Source organism: Muscardinus avellanarius (assembly GCF_963383645.1).
Source record: "Muscardinus avellanarius genome assembly, chromosome: 2".
NCBI classification, from domain to species: Eukaryota; Metazoa; Chordata; class Mammalia; order Rodentia; family Gliridae; genus Muscardinus; species Muscardinus avellanarius.
Genome location: NC_137787.1, coordinates 138,998,213 through 139,017,559, shown reverse-complemented (window position 1 = coordinate 139,017,559; position 19,347 = coordinate 138,998,213). Strand labels below are relative to the sequence as shown.

Sequence of the window (19,347 nt, the reverse complement as noted above, 5' to 3'; positions counted from 1 at the left end):
CCCTGCAGACTTCTGCTGGAGCACTGAGCACTCAGAGCTATACTGGGTCACTGGCCCAGCCTCTCTGCAGGACCATGAACCCCTGGAGAGAGGGCCACTCTTTTTCCTCTCTGTAGCCCCAGTGCCTGTCATAGCGTTTACGAAGTGTGTGCTGAATGGATAAACAAATTTTTAACCAGGAAGTGGAGGACACTTGGCAAGCCAGCATGCAACTTTGCACACATCTGAGAGGATTTTCAGGAACTCATACCAGAGCCTTTGCTGTGTGAGGGTCAGACACAAATTCAGCAGTGCTGTCTCGTGGCCCAAAATCAGAATTAAGGGCTGCTGGAGAACTGCCCAAGATCAGGCCATCATCTGGGGACACAAGTGAGCTGGGCCAACAACATATTCCCCTAACATAAAGGTTAGAGCATTTATATTTTAGCCCTTATACCACGATCTTCTTGAGAGATGGTCAGAGACATTGGAATTGCTTTATCCCTTTATCCATAATTGCTTTATGCATATAGGGAGAAAGAGCAAAACAAAACTGAGCACGGATGTACAGGTGCTTATTTTTTCTGTTTCTGTGAACTCATGCAGTTTTGTAAATTAATTAATTAATAATTTATTAATAATTTATGCATTTATTATTTAATAATTTATGTGCTTATTTATCTTAGTGCTTGAGATTTACCCAGGGGCTTTACTCTGAGCTATACCAGCCCTATTTTTAAAATTTTTTATTTGGAAAAATAAAAAATTTTTTATTTGGGTCTTGCTAAGTTGCTGAGGCTAGCTTGATCCTCCTGTCTTAGCCTTCCATATATTGAGATTACAGGCATGCACCACCACACCTGGCTCAGCTTGTAATTGTAAAGGAGAAGAACTGTAAAGGTCTCTGGCTGTACCTGGGTAGCAATGGCTCTGGCTGTCTTCCGGTTGTCCCCTGTGATCAGAACCACGTCCACACCCATGCTTTTCAGCGTGTGCACAGCTAGGGCGGCCTCTGACTTGACAGCATCTGCAATGGCGATCATCCCGCAGAGCACACCTGGAGCAGAACATCATGATCAGTGACAGTGGGGACTCCACGGTCCTCACGCAAGCAAGATTCTAGGACTGGCAATGGTTTTCATCATATAATGTTACCCACAAAAACAAAACATCAGTGCATATAGTATAATATGGCTAAGGTTCTGGTTTTTTTTTTAAATTGTACACATTTACAAATGCATACAGAAGTCTGGAAGGAATACCAAAATATTCACATAGTGTTTCGCTAAGGGTAGGGCTGCGAATGATTCTATTTTCTTCTTACAACTCTCTGAACTTTTCACATTTTTCTGCCAGGTGCATGCATCATTCCTTTGCAAAGTGTCCATCCCATATTAAAAACTCAATACATATTTGATATTAAAATATGAGAAATATCACAGATGTTACTATGATTACTTAGAGCAATGGACATCAAAACTCGAAAATCATTCCTTTTTTCCTACAAAATTTTCCAAAATAACTTTTGAGGTGAATCTTTAGATATAAAAGCAGGGGGTCCTGGGCTGAGGTGTGAATGGGAACAGACTGAGGGAGTCACAGCAGGGGCCACTCCTAGACTTGAGCTGAGGGAACTGAGGGCTTATGAGGATGTAGGAGCAGGGAAGAAAAGAAAAGAGAATAAGAGAGGAAGACACATCTGGCTGGAGGACTCAGAAGCCATCACCAAGTGGTACTTATTTGCATGTAGTTTTACTTCTATAGAAACTAACATGAAGAAAGTGAGGATCTGATCTCTCTGAGGCGGATAGCCCAAGGTATACTCTGAAAACTTGACATAGACAGAAGAAGCTCTCACACTGGTAAGTAAGAGCCAGAGTGGGAGGCCACAGGGCCTTGGTATTGCATGCATCCCAGAGAGACCTTTGAGCAACTCATTCCTGTTTTGTCTGAGACGGGAGGGAAAGAAATGACTTTGAACTCCAACTCAGAGAGAAGCAAAGATGATGGTGAATACGGTTTGGAACTGTAAGGAGGCTGATGAAAAAGCAGGCTGGCTCTGGGCTGTGACAGCGATAGTGGGGAGAAAGCGCCTCAGGCTGGGGAGGAAGTGATTCCTCTTGACAAGACAGCAAGATAACTTTGGGAAAGAGACTGAAGTTAACAGAAAGTAAGACTTATTTAAAAAAAGAGAAGCCAGGTATGGTGGCATGCACATGTAATCCCAGTATTTGGGAGGCTGAAACTGGAGGATTGCAGGTTTGCGGCCAGCCTCAACTACTTAGTGAGGCCCGCTGCAAATTAGTGAGATCTTGTTTCAAAATAAAGAATAAAAATAGGGCTGGGGGTGTAGCTCTGAGGCAGAATGTCCCTGGGTTCAACCCCCAGAGGAAAAAAAAGAAAGAGAGGAAAAGAGAGGAGGACAGAGAGATAAAAGAAAAAAAGGAGGCCTCTTTTTGCCTGAACAGAAGAGGCTTGGCAGGGAAGTACCATCGATAGCCACTAGGATGGCCGTCTGTCCCTTCATCTCATGATCTGTCATAGCACCGCTGATGTCGCTGGAAATGGTCAGGCCATTGCGCCTCATCCACTCACGGTTTCCAATCAGCACAGAGAAGGTCTGGGGTGCTGCATCTATTCAAAAAAGACCAGTTATTCCTAAATAGTCCAACTTCACAATGAACTAAACCCAGGGAATCCTTTTAGCAGCAGCAAAGTCTAACTGTTCTGAAAAACTATAACCTGGCAAGCACCTCCAGTAACACCGTCCTTAAAGGATCAGAGAAAAAGTACAAGCAACGTGAAGAATAAGTGAGGTAAATTAAAATGGAGCATTAATATTATATGCTATGTGTGAAAATGCTACAAATATATTAAACCTCATGTAATAACCTTATCTGCCTTCAGAGGTATCTGCTGTCTCTTTCTACAGGAATCGGAGGCAGCCAAGTATTTGCTCAGACCATAGCATGTGCCGACTAGACTCATTAGTGCTTGGTTTAGATGACTCAAGGGGAATCAACAAATAATCAGATACGTATTTCTACAATATATTTTAAAACTATGCCTCCAGCAAGGACAATCAGACCTTTCACCTGTCACCTTCTAACAACATCATCCAAATCAAGATTTTACTATCAACACACTTGAGAAAAAACACTAGACATGGTTTTGTGGAGTTTGGGATGTTTTCCACTTGCTCAGGGTGACAGTGCTGTCTTTAGACTAAAAAAGGCCACTTCAAGTAATGTCCCTTCTTGGCTTAGGCAGACCATTTCTCTCTGTTTCTCTGACTTTCTTTCAGCTCTGCAAATACTGCACACCCCACTGGTTCACCCATGGGGGAAGGAAGCAGGAAAAACAAAAGCAGGTCTCATCTGTCCACCTTGTAACTTATAAGAAGCAAGATTGATTTGGACTAAGAAAGAGGAGACTCAAGATTATAGACCAGTGAAACAATCCCCCGTGAATCTAAGGACCAGAACATCAAAATGTAGGTGCATCAAGCATGCAGCAGGGATAGCAGCTTCTCTGGGGCAGGTGTGGGTGCCTAGCCATGAGCTGCCTGGCTCCCCAGCAGGGGAAATCCCTGCAGGCAGGCCAGGCACAAGGGTCTCTCTCTGTGATTTAGCTTGTTTTCATTTGATCCAGCATGGCCAGCTATAGACAGACCCAGCAGCAGAGTCAGAGGTCAGGGATAACTCTTCCTGCAGGAAGGCCACCAACCTCCCTCAGGTTCCTGGGCACTCACTCAGCGGACGCTCGCCCTGGGCCAGGATGCCTTCCACGTTGCTGACTTTGCAGCCAATTCCACAGCCTGGCACTGCCTGGAAGTCTGTGCAGTATCCCAAGGTCTCTGTTCCAAGCTCCTGTGAGAGACCAGGACAGAGAGAGGTGCAGGAGACAGGCCAGGGTGAGGGTGGGGAGAGGAACGGGGTGAAGGGGAGAGGGTGGAAGACGAGTTAGAAATGGATAATCAACTTGGCAATTACTTTTCTCTCCTCTATTGGACATTAGTTATTCAACTGAACAAGATTAAACTGCCTTTTCCCTCCCTAGGCAGATGTGGTGGACAGGCTGCAAAACAGAAAGAGGTAAATCAGATGCCTCAAATGAAAGCAAAGTATTTCTATGTTGCAAATAATTTCACAAGAATGATGGAGTGAGTAAGTGGTGGGTAACAACACTGTTCTGAGGCTCTCAAGGAAACTCCCCGCATGGTGTGCCAGGCCCTGAAGAGGAGGCTGTGAGGTGGCCAGGGAAGGGTGTGGGCCCAAAGCAAGCAAAGGAGGCCAAGGGCACGGCCTTCCTCCTGAGCACCACCTGAGGGGCAGCTGTGAACAGCAAAGCCGAGCCTGCATGCAGAACGCAGTGTGAGTGAGGCTTCTGGAAGCTCCCTGTCTAGGAAGCGCTGTCAGCTTTTCTTCAAGGCATCCATACCACCCACCCCTGGTAACAGAATTTGCTCAGGCTGTTTAACGGTACAATATTCTGGCACATTCTATTGCCTCTGTATGCAACTAAAAACAGAAAACAGAACCTTTCCTAAAGAGAGAAAGAAGTAGTGCAACGCTTCTCCATGAGCTGTGCGGAGAATCCTTGGTCCATGTGGAGCACCTCTGTGGCCTCCCTCCCCTCTCCCACCTCAATACCTTCATTTCATGTTTGTGTCCCAATGCATCAAGCCTCACACCCAACCTTTCCCCAGCCTCAGAGTATAACTCCCAGAGGGCAGCGGTCACATCTTGCTCCTTTAGAACTGAGCCCAGTGACAAGCGGATGCTCAGTAAATGAGCGCGACTGTGAATCCCTCTGCAGTGAGCAGAGCTGTGACTGCCCGCCTGCGAGCATGGATCTCAGAAGACCTCGCTCAACAGCTGGGAGAGGTGCGTGGTAAGGAGGGGAACGAGGCTGGGAGGTAGGGTAGAGCCATACCGTGGTCCACGTACCTCTTTACAGTATTTGGTGACTGCCACGCCCAAGGGGTGCTCGCTGCTGGCCTCTGCAGTGCCCACTACAGCCAGAACCTTCCTGAGGGGCAGCGCAGCCATGTCCACCAGCAGCAGGACCCGCATGACTCTGGGGACTCCATGGGTAATGGTGCCAGTTTTGTCAAACATCACAGTCTTTATCTGCCAGAAATGACCACATCTCAGTGAAACCACACCGATAGGAGAAGCTTTCCCAGTGCACAGTCTGAGGGCAGAGCATGGCCAAACTGACCTTGGGCAGGTCAGCACTCATTCATGACTTCCTAACCTGATTCTCTGTAGGCAACCCCGGGCTCAACAACTACTACTGCAAAGAAAGCGAAGCCATCGGCCAAGTCAAAATGTCTACGCTGCAGCTCACCCCTGGTCTGGCCGAGCCTAACACCCACAGCTGTGCAGGATACATATGGTCTCTGGGGCTTATTCTCTTGTCAGCTCAGGAACCAGGCCCAGCGGTTCCCCTGTGTCCTGTCCACTGCAGTCTCCTAAGCCCAGCCACTGTTTTCTCTTGCCTGCCTAAATGCAAGAGTCTGCCTATAATAAATACTGAAAGGATAGTACTATGGCTTCAACAAGTAACCACAGAGCCACCTGTAAACACACCCCACTTTGCCCCAGTTGCCACGTATCTAGCCTCAGTCTGCAGCAGCTGCTCTGGGTAGAGCCCAAGCCCCACCTCCCAGAGTCCAGTCCGTGGACTGGCATTTCCACAACGCTGAGCCAGCAGGATGCTCCTTCAGGCTGTCCCCACAGCTGAGTCCTCCCTGGCTAGCAAGATGTCCCTCTGGGATTCCAAGGCTGAGTGGTGGCTTCTCCCTTCAATGTTATCAAGTGATCTCCTCCACAATTCCTGCCTCCTGCAGTCCATCCTTCACTCTGTGGCCAGAAGGACCTTCCCAACATGAAAATCAGTGGCCCAGAGGTGGGTTTGGCCCCTCCCTGGCTCCCACTGTTCTCAGGGCAGAGCTCAGAATCCCCTACCAAATCTTCCAGGCCACCGTAATCTGGCCGCCTCAACTGTCTCATCTACACACACATTCATGTTCTCATGCGCTCTGTCTCTCTGGTTTTAGTCTAGCTGCTCACGTATTTATTCAGTAAATATCCTATGTATGTGTTCAGTGTGTCGGGTCCTGAGCTGGAAACTGAGAACACAAAGGTGAAAGTTCAGTCGCTGGTCGCTGGTCTCAAAGAGCTTGTGATAGGGCAGCGCGGCCTCCTGGGTCCTGTCCACTTGCTGTTTCCACTGAGACTCTCGCTCAACTATGAGGCCTCAGATTCACCCTCACTGACCATGGTACCACCTGCTCACCCTAGAGCAAGGCGGCCCTGTCACTGTGTCCTCAGGACATCTCACTCGTAACACTCGGCATGTGTTATCTACTTATTTGGTGTCTGTCCTTACCACTACACTGTAATAAGCTCCTGGGAAGCTGGGGATCTGGTGCACTGCCAGAACCCAACACAGAGCCCATATGCAGTAAGTGATCAATAAACACTGGCTAAATAAATGGGGGCGTGGAAGGTCAGGGCTGGCATGCTGGGCAAAAGGAAAATTCTTCATAGGCATTGCCACTCACTGTCTGCCCTGGGGTCACAGGACCCTGTGAGCTGGGGTGTTCTCCTGGAGCCTCACCACTGGGATGATCCTCGCTCGGAGACTTGAGGGCTGCAGGCCTGGAAGCTCCCTCTAAGACAGGTTCCTCAACTGTAAAATGGGACTACCCAGCGCCTACCTCAGAGCCATGCGTGACATGGAGTCAGTGTATGCTCACAAGGCATTTAAGTATTGTTACCAGCGGCCACTTCTGCTACTATTATGTTATTTCCAGTTCTAGCTTCCTATCCTACTTATTGTCACAGCCTTTAAGTTGCTCTCAGGCTTTTGCTTAATATGAAATTGTAAATGGATACTACTTTTATTAGGATCTCTTTATTTTTATGAGCCCAGCCGGGCCCCCAGTGGAGGGGCAGGGAGAGCCTACCTTGTGCGCCATCTCCAGAGGCTTGCCTCCCTTGATAAGGATGCCGTGCTGGGCGGCCACTCCGGTGCCCACCATGACTGCGGTGGGCGTGGCCAGCCCCAGGGAGCAGGGGCAGGCGATGCAGAGCACGGTGATGGAGGTCTGGAAGGCGAACCGGATGATCACCTCTGTCTGTGAGATGTGCTTGCTGGGGTTCTGGAGAGGAAAGAGGCCAAGCCGTGGAAAGTTCAGCAAGGAGTTGCCTCTGGGGATCCACACCACCTAAGAATGTCTTGGTGGGGCGCTGGGTCTACCCAGTGAGCTGCCCTCGGTGAGCTGGGTCTGGGAAGCAGGACCCTGTCTATGTGTTCTGTGGATTCTGTGCTGCCTGGCTATTAATGCTCGCATCTGGTGCCACAGCCCAGCTCCCAGCTCTATCCCACACACTTCTGTCCCTCCAGGAGGTGGGGGCACTGAAGCAGAGTCCAAATCCCTGATGGGGCCACACTGCGGACTCAGTAGGCAGACCTCATGGTTCACATTCTGGCTCTGACACTAACTTTGTCTCTCTGGTGCCTCAGTTTCCCTACATACAAAATGGAGATAAAAACGCTCAGCTCACAGGTTGTTTCAAGGATTGAAAATATACATCTAAACACAAATATCTGCATATACGTAGTACAACACTAGCCTAAGAAATCATAACTGTTATGTTATCAGTATTATTATGAAGACTTTAAAATGACAGGTCTCCAAAGAATCTTTCCTAAGATGATAAGCACACAAATGGGAAAATATATAGGGATATTTATCACTGTACTTTTTTTTTTAATGGCAAAAAGGCAAAACAACCAATGGGGGATTAGTTAACTGCTGACATTACGGAATATTAGTAAATTGCTAGAATTGTTGCTATGAAAGGATATTAGTAACAGCAGAATTTTAAAAAGCAAATATAAAAAGATAAGCCCTATACTTTTATTTGTGCAAAGTTCTCTACCTATATCTGCCTTTCAATAATATTGGAAAGATGTTTACCAAAGGGCAAAAAATTTACTTCTAGGTACAGGATTTGAGGCCAAATGGGGATTTCTGGCTCCAAATGGGATTGGAATTTCTTGTCCATATTTTTCACTAGTGTTTCCTTTGTTACCCAAAAACAAACAAAATATGAGTCTGCTTTGTAGTTGGCATTATTATTTACACTCTGAGATCTTGAATTAGCTGTTTTTTAAAAATGGCTGACAGCTATAAGATAGCTAAGAGTTACAATATTTACTTAACTATAACAAAATATAAAGCCCGTTTTCTTTCTTTCTTTCTTTCTTTCTTTCTTTCTTTCTTTCTTTCTTTCTTTCTTTCTTTCTTTCTTTTTTTTTTTGGTGGTACTGGGGATGGAACCCAGAGGCTTTCTACCTCCGGGCTATACTCCCAGACCTATTTTTTATATTTTATTTGGAAACAGGGTCTCACTAAGTTGCTGAGAGCCTCACTAAGTAGCTGAGGCTGGCTTTGAACCTTCGTGATCCTCTTGTCTCAGCCTCCCAAGCGCGGGGATTACAAGCGTGCGCCACCACGCCCGGCTCATAATGCCCGTTTTCTAAATCAAAGGTACAGATAACAATCTCTACTTTCCACCTACATTTTATTCTTTGGTTTTGAAAGGTAGGATTCTGTACTTTATCAGGGTCATTTAACTTTTAATGGCAACAGGTATAATTTAGGTACAGGGACACACTAAGATATGATGTAATTTTTAGAGATAAAGATGATGTGATATTTTTTGAAAATCCAGTTAATTTTTATCAAAATAACACCTGGCATTCTGGTGACATTGGTTGGACTCCTGGAAGTGCACCTGAACCCTTCCCTACAAATAATGATTGTACAGCAGAGGGAAGAGAGTATCTTAAAGGAACATGCAGTACCTCATATGCCAGCATCCTCCCTGATTTTGCAGATAAAAACAAAAGAAGCCAAAGTAAGGTGGAAAAGCATGGAACAGCAGAAAGCCACACATTCCAACTTGTTTAGGACTGAGTCCTCCCCCAGCCACATGCCAATAAGCTGTTTTCCAAAAAAAGCAGAAATTTTAGGCAGTTGGGTACCTAAATAGCCACTGGCAAATTCTAGGCATACATTCACTGGTCTTTCTTTCTTTCTTTCTTCCTTCCTTCCTTTCTTCCTTCCTTCCTTCCTTTCTTTCTTCTCTTTCTTCTCTCTCTTTCTTTTTAGTGGTGTTAGGGATTGAACCCAGGGGCATTCTATCTTCAAGCTATACCCCAGCCCTTTTTAATTTTTTTTGTTTTTAAACAGGGTTTCACTATGTTGTTAAAGCTGTCCTCAAAACTGCAGCCCTCCTGTGTCAGCCTCCCAAGTGCTGGGATCACAGGCATGTGACACCACGCCCAGCTCACAGGTTACTCTTAAAAGCACCAAGGTCTCCTCAGCAATGTTTTCCTTGGGCATTTTTCAATTTAAGAGAGAAAATTAGAGGGAGAAAATGATGTCTTAGTAAATGGCATGTACCTAAGAATATATGATATACTTTCAATTATGGGTAGAATTTTTTTAAAAATAAAAAAATCCACTCCATATTTGTAGTTTCTTCTCTTATGGCTTTGAGGTAAAATCAGCATTAGACTGGGCTAGGTAAGAGACAAGGAAAAACACTGTTCCACTCTTTGGGCTGTATGTGGGTCATAAGGTTCTTATGTTTATCAAGCTTTCCCAGTCCCAGCTCTGCTGACATCTTTGTTGCAGAGGTCTGCCCTGACTCCTTAGCACCCTCCTGCCCTTTACGTACTAGATGCAAGTCCCATTCACCTCATTCATGAAAACCAAGAAAGGTGTTCAGATATTGTGAAACATCCCTCAGAACCACTGAGATATGGTTTTTGATTCTCAGGCAAGTAAGTTTTGCAAGGGGTAGAATGTATTTTCCAATGAGTCCCCCCCCCCTTTTTGGAAGTCTGATAGAAAAACATTATTCCTCCTTTTTTTTTTTTTTTTTTTTTTTTTTTTGCAGATCTGGGGATGGAACCCAGGTGCATTCTACCTCTGAGCTACAATCCCTGCCCTATTTTTTATTCTTTATTTTGAAACAGGGTCTCACTGAGTTGCAGAGGGCCTCACTAAGTAGCTGAGGCTATCCACGAACCACGATCCCCCAGTCTCAGCCTCCCAAATGCTGGGATTACAAGCGTGCAGTGCGCCACCATGCCCGGCTACATTATTACTTTTGGATATGGGGAATTGAACTTAGGGGAGTTCTACCTTTTAGACACACCCCCAGCCAGATTTTTTTTTTTTTATTTGAAACAAGGTCTTACTAGGTTGCTGAGTCTCACTATGTTGTCGAGGCTGTCCTCAAACCCAGATACTCCTATCTCAGCCTCTCGGGTGCTGGGGTTACAAGTGTGTACCATCATTCCCAGCTATGAAAAATTATTTCTTAAGGCAGTGTTCTTCATCACTTTTAAAATTAAAAATATATATCCCATTGCCTTACATACAATGTTAAGCAAATATTTATTATTAAAAAGCTCTTCTTAGCGCCAGGCGTGGTGGCACACACTTGTAATCCCCGCGCTTGGGAGGCAGAGACAGGAGGATCGTGCAGCTTCTAAGCCAGCTGTGCTGGCTTAAGAGACCCTGTTTCAAATTAAAAAAATATAAAAAAATAGGACTGGGAGTGTAGCCCGGAGGTAGAAGGGCTTCCAGGAACTGCAGTTCCACCAAAAAAAAAAAAAAAAAAAAAAAAAAAAAAAAAAAAAAAGCTCTGCTTAGCCTTTAAAAAACACTGCAAAGTATTATTGCTTTGGAAGGTGGGAATCTGAAAATAGTTTCAGAGGATATAAATGGCAAAAAAATTCTTTTTTCTTAAAATCTATTAAGTAATATTATCAAGACATCAACTCTGTGAAGTGACTTATGATGTATGTCTCATACTCTCAGAATTGGATGATACTGCATATTAGAAATGCTTTAAACATTACAACTGAGAGCCGACTGGTGATATCTGAGAAATTAACAGAGTAGACAGCAAAGGCTGTCTTTCGCCTCTGTAATAAAACCTGCAGAAGCAGAGGCTTATCTGTCTCACCCTAACCTAGATTCCTTAGTTAGTAAGTGAAGGAAGAAAATAAAATGAAATGAATAAATACAGCTCGGCGAATCTAAGACACAGAAGAACAGAAATATGGAAGGAGATTATTTAAAACACAACAATCATGCTGCCCAAGGCATTCAACTTACGGGAAAGTATTTCTGAACAACACCAAAATCGATAAAACCGATTACAATCCATACCACCAACGTCAAAGTTGAAATGATGATGATAAATGGGACAAAATATCCACTAAACCGGTCGGCCAGTTGCTGAATGGGTGCCTATAGAAATAAAACAAAGAGCAGGGGAAATCACAACCTCTAAGGACAAAGCACCACAAACATGGGTAATGATCTGATCTAGCTCCCTAATCGCCTACCATTGCTAATCGGTCACCATTCCATAATTAACTGCTGATTCTATAGACCTCTGTCTGGAGGTAATTTCTAAAATGAGGGAGCTGAAGTTATGCCGCGTTCTCAGTATTTTCATTACCTTCGACATCTGAGCCTCTTCCACCAATTTCACAATCTGGGCTAAAGTGGTGTCACTGCCCACGTGGGTGGCCCTAATGAGCACGGAGCCATGTGCGTTTATAGACCCAGCAATCACCACACTCCCAGGTTTTTTAGTGACAGGCATGGCTTCTCCTAGAGGTGGAGAAGAGACAACTGTCACTGTCTCAGCCCCATGCCACGCCACGTGGCCTGACAACTGCCGTGATAACTGTGGAGGGAACAAGAAACCCGTCACCTGACCTGTGATGAGGGACTCGTCAGCCATTGTATTGCCTTCTAGGACTTTCCCATCCACCGGGAATTTTCCTCCAGGAACGACCTTGATTATATCACCCCGCTGCACCAGCTCCATGGGCACTTGCTCCTCTCTGTAACAAATGCCACCCAGGTCACACACAGCTGCTCGCAGCAGCACCCCCTCTTGGTCTGTTATTAGGCCACATTTAAGACCCATTGCGGGAAAGTCACTTTATACAGCCTGCCCTCTGCACCAGCATGTTCTGCACCCATAGACTCAACCAACTTTGCATAAAAAATATTCAGGAAAAATAAAATTTTTTTCCTGTCATCATTCCCTAAACCATACAGTACAACAACTATTTATACAGCATTGACCTTATTTTGGGTATCATAAGTAATCTAGAGATGAGGTTTAAGGGAAGACACAAGTAAGAGACAAATATTGCTTTGTCCCACATAAACAGCTTGGCCATCAGCAGACCTGGGTATCTGCGGGGGTTCTGGACCCAATCCCCACAGACACCAAGGGACAACTATACTTGTTCTACAATGAGAAACAGATGGGGGCTATACTTGCTCTACACTGAGCTCGAGGAGTGTGGGGCAGACCCTGAGTCTCACTGCCATGTTGCAGGGCCAGGCCTTTCTCCTCAGACAACAGGAGTCACTGAAGGACTGTGTGCTAGAGTAACAGCATCAGGTCACGCCTCAGAAGATCACTGCATGAAGGTGATGGGCTGGGAGAGGGGACTGCTGCAGAGCTTGGGGGGTGACCTGGACATGTGTGGTGGCAGTATGGGGACTGTGATGATGGCCCTGGAGATGGAGGAGTGAGGAGCAAGAGGCCTCAAGCACAGAAGGAGGAAGAAAGGGCTCTGTATGGAGGCCGGGCTCTGCCCGGGGGCGGTGTGGGCACTGGGAATAGGAAGCTCTGGAGGGCAGCAGAGAGAAGGACAGAGAGGCTGGGCTGGCAGCCTAGTGAGTCACACAAGAGAAAGCTCCACCCAGCAGGAGGTCCTGGGTCTGTGGTAGGTTTGAGGATGAGTTCCACATGGACCAGGAAGATGACCTTTCCCAGGAGTGTGTAACACAGTTAAGAGGGTGAGGAGGGTGAAGAAGGCCCACAAAGGAGACTGAGCAACAGCAGCAGCAAAGAAGACACTAAGAAGGTGCCAGATAGTCATACATGTAAAGGATCCCTCAAAGACTTGGAGTAGAGAAAGGACAGGTGTCCCTGGCAGAGGGATGAAGGAAAGGAGAGGCCAGGGTCTCACTGAAAGGAGCCAGCTGATGCAGGAGACTGGGGGCCTTCAGGAGGCACCAAGAACCTGTCCGCACAGGCTGAGGCCCAGAGACAGGAGGGCCCTGAGGAGACACAGGGTGCTGGGGACCTGGCACCCAGCATACCTTGTACTACAGCAGTCAGTTCCTCAGGAGGGGCCTGCACTGTCTCAGTACAGGTGGCAGAGGGAGCAGCTGAGGGGTGGTCAATCCTACCCTCCCAGACCATGCTACAGCAGTGTTAGTGGGCATTCGTGGAGGACGTGGCCCATCTTAGACAAAGCCAGAATTCATCTAGTCTTTTGGCTGCCACCTTAAAAAATAACTCCACTCCACTGTGATGGTAGTTATTAGGCACACAGTATGCCCACAGCCAAAAAGTGAATTACCATCCTCAGAGCAGAACCAAGCTTTCAGCAAGAGTAGCCCACATTCCTTCAGTGTCTCAGCTGGCTTGTACCTCCAGGCAAAGATGTCCATATTCCCAGATCACTAAAGCAAGCACTAAAGCACTAAAGCCCCAAGCACTAAAGCAGATCCCACTGGAAGTACTTCAAGCACAAAGCAGAGGCTAGCAGAGTGGGTGGGGGCAAGGCGAGCTGAAAGAAAGGCAGCTATGGCAGCTTTGCTCCCCCCAGACATTTTCACTTCTCAAAACTTTCATGTTGTTACTTTATAAGAAAAAAGAAAGAAGCCAAGGTGCATGGACAACAGAGCTACCATGGTGGCCAAGCGTGTGTAGGAGCACAGAAGTGTCAAATGCTCATCATATAGGATGCCCCCGACTGGGACACAGTAGCATGGGGGCCCACAGGGTGGCTCCGTGCCTCCGGGGGCTTGATCTTGGCGCTGCCACGCATCTGCCATGGATTCTGGGCAACCTATTTTATCTCGAAGCTTTACCTTCTTCCTGTTGAAAATGAGGATCGTAACTATACCCACCTCATGAGAGGGCCATGGGGATCATGTTAGATAATTTGTGTTAAGAATGTAATTAGTTGCCAGGCGTGGTGGTGCACACTTGTAATCCCAGCATTGGGAGGCTGAGACTGGAGGATCGCAGTTCGCGGACAGCCTTAGTGAGGCCCTCCGCAACTCAGTGAGACCCTGTTTCAAAATAAAGAATAAAAATTGGGCAGGGGGTGTGGCTCGGAGGTCATATGCCTCTGGGTTCCATCCCCAGACCTAAAAAAAAAAAAAAAAAAAAAAGAATGTAATTGGTGCTGAGTAGTACACTTGGTACACAGTGTGTACCAAATCTCAGCTATCACTACATAATTATGATGATTAGTTAAAAGCCAACCTCCAGGGCTGAGGTGTGGCTCAGTGGTAGAGCATGTGCTTAGAGTGTGCTTAGCATGTTCTAGGTCATGGGTTCAATCCCTAGCAGCCACCATCCTCCAAATGAAGGCCATCTTCTAGAACAAAGCTAGTGCTGCAGGGCTTCAGTCCTGGGCACCTCCCTGACTTCTCACTTATCAGTTCCTCTGTCCCAAAGGCTCACTGATGGCCCCTCTGCACCAATCCAGAAAAACCCATGAAGTGGCAAGGGTGGCAAGGGTCTCAGCCCTCACTGGGGACAGTGGGATGAGTGGGAAGTGCTTGGTGGGCAAGGGCTATGGAGGCTTGTCTCCTTTAATAGTTTTAATAAGAAACAGTACGGCATGTGTCATCCTGAGTGCTAAGGACCAGCAAAGATAGAGACACTGTAGACCACAGAGAAAGTTGGTAGGGAGTCCCGAGGAGATGCCCCTCTGCCATGGGTGCCATGGAGAAGCCTGGCTGTGCAGGGTTAAGGACAGGGAAGCGACCCCCCCGCCCCCAGACATCCAGTGTTTTCAGCAGTCAGAAGTGAGATCACTAAAGGTAAGCATGAGGGCAAGAGAGACTTCAGGACTGTAGAATGCCTGGAACAACCACTGCCCAAAATACATAAAAAGGGTAATCGAGGAAACATGGAGGCATTAATTTGTAAAAATTTCCATGTTATTAAATATGTTTTAGGAGTTTGTGTGCAAAAGAGATTCTGCAACCAACAGACAAGGTTATATTTTAATTCTACTATTTAATTCTGGTGTGACCTTGAGCTAGTTTTTTAGCCTGAGTCTCAATTTCTTCATCTTTAAAATAAATAAATAAAATATGAAGTAAAATAACATAAAGACAAACATAGAGTTTGTTTTCTTGAGGGGGTGGGTTTGGATTAAATACAAAGAGGTCAAAATAATGTCTGGCATACAATAGATGCAGCCTAAGTTTCCAGCCATAATGATGATAATTATTTTCAATATCAGGCAACCTTATAAGAAAGATAAACACTACTCCTATTTTATTCTTTAGCAAGATGAAGCCCTTCTTCTCTGCCTCCCTGAATTCTCCAGATCTTGCAAAAAAGGCCCAGTTCAATTCTCTGTGAAGTCTTCCTTGACTACTATTAACCTTCCTCGTCTAACTCAGAATCTGTACCTCTGATGTGCTATTTAGTACACACACACTGCCTCCAACTCTGTTCGTTCTTTAAATGCCTTGTTTACATAACAGCTTGAGCATGTCTTTGCCCATCCTCTGGAGCTTAGCACAATACTGCTACAGATGGGTGATAGAAGCTGATCTCGACCTCTACTGAGGACCATAACCCACCTGATGATTAAGTTGTCCTCACCAAGGGTCACCACTGTGGCTTCTGTGGCTTGGAGAGACATGAGTTTGGCCAGGGCTTCTGAAGTTTTGCTCTAGGAAATAACCAGAATATAAAATGAGGGCTATGGTAAATGGGCTGTAGAACCCAGTTACACTCTTAAGCCCATGTGAGAGACAACTGGTATGAAAGGCCCTGTAGAAAGGCTGCTAGAGAGCAGCATTTACTGTACACAGCCATACTGTACCAGCTCTTCAGGGAAAGGCCTAACTCAGGCAGCCATGCCTACCACCACCACACTGGGTGTGTAATCGCTGTGCCCCTGATGTTGTTCTAGGAATTCTACTTCAGACTAAAGCAATACCAATCTACCTAATGCCCATGTTCTTTCAGGTTTAATCTAATTTCTTTTTTAGCCTGAGCCCCACTGTTTCTTTCTTTCTGTCTGTTTGTCTTTCGATATAGGATCTGTTACAATGCTGGGTCCAGTGCAGGATGTAAAAAATGACATGACCCTGTGGTGGAAGCATTGATTTCACCACTAATAAACTCTATGCTCAGGCACTAAGGGACCTTACGAGGCCTGACCTGAAGGTCAGGATTCTTTCCATTGCACAATACACCTGAACAAAGGTTTTAATAATTAACCAGATTAGCTGGGATTTCACAAGTAGCAACCAATTTGGAGATTAGTGACTGCAGCAACCTAGTTATATGGAGGTTTCAGATTTCTTTAAGTCTTTCCCTATTCTGTGTAATTAGTAATTCTCAACACAGTGTTCAGATGGATTGAGATTTCTTAACCTGAAGCTGTAGCTAGCTACCTTTGCCACATGCTCCAGCCACCGCCCTAGGGCAATGAACACAAAGAGCATGGGGGGCGTGTCGAAGAATGTCACGGGGCTCTTCTCAGCCTTCTCAGCAATGGCAACCACCAGGATGACCAGGGAGTAGACGTAGGCGATGCTCGTGGCCAGAACAATGAGCACGTCCATATTGGCTGACTTGTGTCTCAGAGATTTGTATGCCTGGACGTAGAAGTACCATCCACCAAAGAACTGCAAGACAAGGAGACAGAAGGCTGCCAACATGTGGGCAGAAAGTTCAGTGAAACTGTAGGTCTGTAGGTCTGTAGATCCCCTGAGACAGAAAATTCACCAGGCATACACACAAACTGACATTGCTTTTTCCTCGGTGACATATTTATGAAATATACTTTCTGACTCAGAGGACTACAGACTACCAAAATGGATGATCAAGGCAAGTGAGACCTTTAAAACCAAGAGAACACAAGTAAATATAAATGTCCATCAACAGGAGGATGGTAAATATGTATAAAAAATTATAGTTCATTTACACTGTAGACAGTCTCTAAAGAAAAAGATAAACCACTGGCATGAAAGATGGCCATGATTCCTACTTAAGTGAAAGTGCTAAGTTTCCCAGCAAATTCAAAAAATGTAATAACAATTCCCTGCATCTTCTCAAATCACAATGGAATGAAAGTAGAAATCAACAGGAAGAACAGAAAAAATTACATAAATACACAGGGACAGAATGATACACTCTTGCATGAGGACTAGATCAGAGAAGAAATAGGGGGAAATAAAAAGATGCCTAGAATTAAAGGAAAATAGAGATGCAACATACCAAAATATAGGGACATTCTGAAGGAGGTCCTAAGAGGAAATTAATAGCACTGAGTACCCACATAAGAAAAACAGAAAGTTGCCAAATAAAAATCCTAATGACACACCTCAAGGATCTAGAAAAACAGGAACAGTCTAATTCCAAAGCCAGTAGAAGGCAGATAATTCAAATTGGAGCAGAAATCAATGAAATACTGAACAAAAAATAATACAAAGAATCAACAAAACCAAAAGCTGGTTCTTTGAAAATACTAACAAGATTGACAAACCCTTAGCCAACCTAACTAAAAGAGAATCAACCCAAATTATTAATAATAGAAATAAAAAAGGAGACATCACCACTGACAGTGGGGAAATCCAGAGGATCATCAGAAACTATTTTGAAAATTTATATTCCAATAAACTGGAAAACATGAAAGAATTGACAGATTTGTAGATACATACAACCTACCTAAATTGAACCAAGGAGATATAGAAAACCTAAACCCATCAACAGCAGCAAAGAAATAGAAATAGCAATAAAAAGCCTTCCATCAAAGGAAATCCCAGGTCCAGACAGAGTCCTTGCTGAATTCTACAAAACCTTTACAGAAGAACTAGATTCAATACTTCACAAGTTATTCTGTGAAATTGAAAGAGATGGAATTCTTCCAAACTCCTATGAGGCCAGTATCATCTTAATACCAAAACCAAATAAAGATCCCCTGAAAAAAGAAAATTACAGGCCAATATCATTGATGAACAGAGATGCAAAAATTCTAAATAAAATGCTAGCCATGTACATTCAAAACCACATAAAAAAATTGTATACCATGACCAACTTGGTTTTATTTTAGGAATACAAGGCTGGTTCAACATATGCAAATCAATACATGTTATTCACAACATAAATTGAACTAAGGACAAAAATCACATAATCATCTCAATAGATGCTAAAAAGTATTTGACAAAATATAACACCCATTCATGTTAAAAATACTGAAAAAATTCAGAATAGAAGGAACATACCTCAACATCGTTAAGGCAATATACATTAAACCCAAAGTCAACATCATACTGAAGGGGAAAAACTGAAAATTCCCTTTCAAATCAGGAACAAGAAAAAAATGTCCACTATCACCACTTCTTTCAATATAGTCCTTGAGACTCTTGCCAGAGCAATACGACAAGAGAAGGATATCAAAGGAATTGAAATAGAAAAAGAATTAAAATTATCTCTATTTGCAGATGACATGATCCTCTATTTAGAAGACCAAAAAACTCAGCCAACACTAAAGAAAGAAATTGAAGAAGATCTTAAAAGATAGAAAAATCCCCCTTGCTCTTGAATAGGCAGAATAAATATTATCAAAATGGTCATTCTACCAAAGTTATCTATAGATTCAATGCAATCCCTATCAAAATACCAATGTCATTCTTCATAGACGTAGAAAAGCAGTCATAAATTTCATATGGAGAAACAAAAGACCCAGAACAGCCAAAGCAATTTTTCAGCAATAAGGACCATGCAGGAGGCATCACAATTCCTGATTTCAAATTATACTACAGAGCCATAGTAATAAAAACAGCATGCTATCGGCACAAAAATAGACATATAGACCAATGAAACAGAATAGAAGATACAGAAACAAATCCACACACTTATAGCCAATTGATTTTTGACAAAGGTGCCAAACACATACATTGGAGAAAGACAGCCTTTTCAACAAGTGGTATTGGGAAAACTAGTTATCCAGTTGTAGAAAAATGGAACTAAATCCTTACCTCTCACCCTGCATAGGAGTCAACTTGAGATGAATCAAAGACCTGGAAATCAGACCAGAGACTTTGAAGCTACTGGAGGAAGGCATAAATCCAACACTCCAACATAGGCACAAGTAGAAACTTCCTCAACAAACCCCATAGCTCAGGAAATTAAAAAAGAATTAATAAATGGATGACACTAAACTAAAAAGTTTCTGCTCATCAAAGGAAAT

The 19,347-nt window shown here is 44.5% G+C and overlaps 1 protein-coding gene across 2 annotated transcripts in view; it reads right to left on the bottom strand.

The window, feature by feature from the left end:
* Window positions 1-19,347, bottom strand: part of ATP7B (ATPase copper transporting beta) — a gene marked incomplete at both ends in the record, with an annotated part of 56,857 nt that overhangs the window by 3,755 nt on the left and 33,755 nt on the right. Inside the window, 10 exons of one of the 2 annotated variants that reach the window (XM_080689949.1) lie at window positions 894-1,036; window positions 2,470-2,613; window positions 3,731-3,848; window positions 4,929-5,111; window positions 6,956-7,150; window positions 11,192-11,326; window positions 11,541-11,695; window positions 11,804-11,931; window positions 15,725-15,816; window positions 16,547-16,780. In XM_080689949.1, coding sequence (XP_080546075.1) covers window positions 894-1,036; window positions 2,470-2,613; window positions 3,731-3,848; window positions 4,929-5,111; window positions 6,956-7,150; window positions 11,192-11,326; window positions 11,541-11,695; window positions 11,804-11,931; window positions 15,725-15,816; window positions 16,547-16,780 — 1,527 coding nt within the window. The remainder of the gene's footprint in view (window positions 1-893; window positions 1,037-2,469; window positions 2,614-3,730; window positions 3,849-4,928; window positions 5,112-6,955; window positions 7,151-11,191; window positions 11,327-11,540; window positions 11,696-11,803; window positions 11,932-15,724; window positions 15,817-16,546; window positions 16,781-19,347) is intronic. The other variant, XM_080689950.1, reaches the window with a different exon arrangement.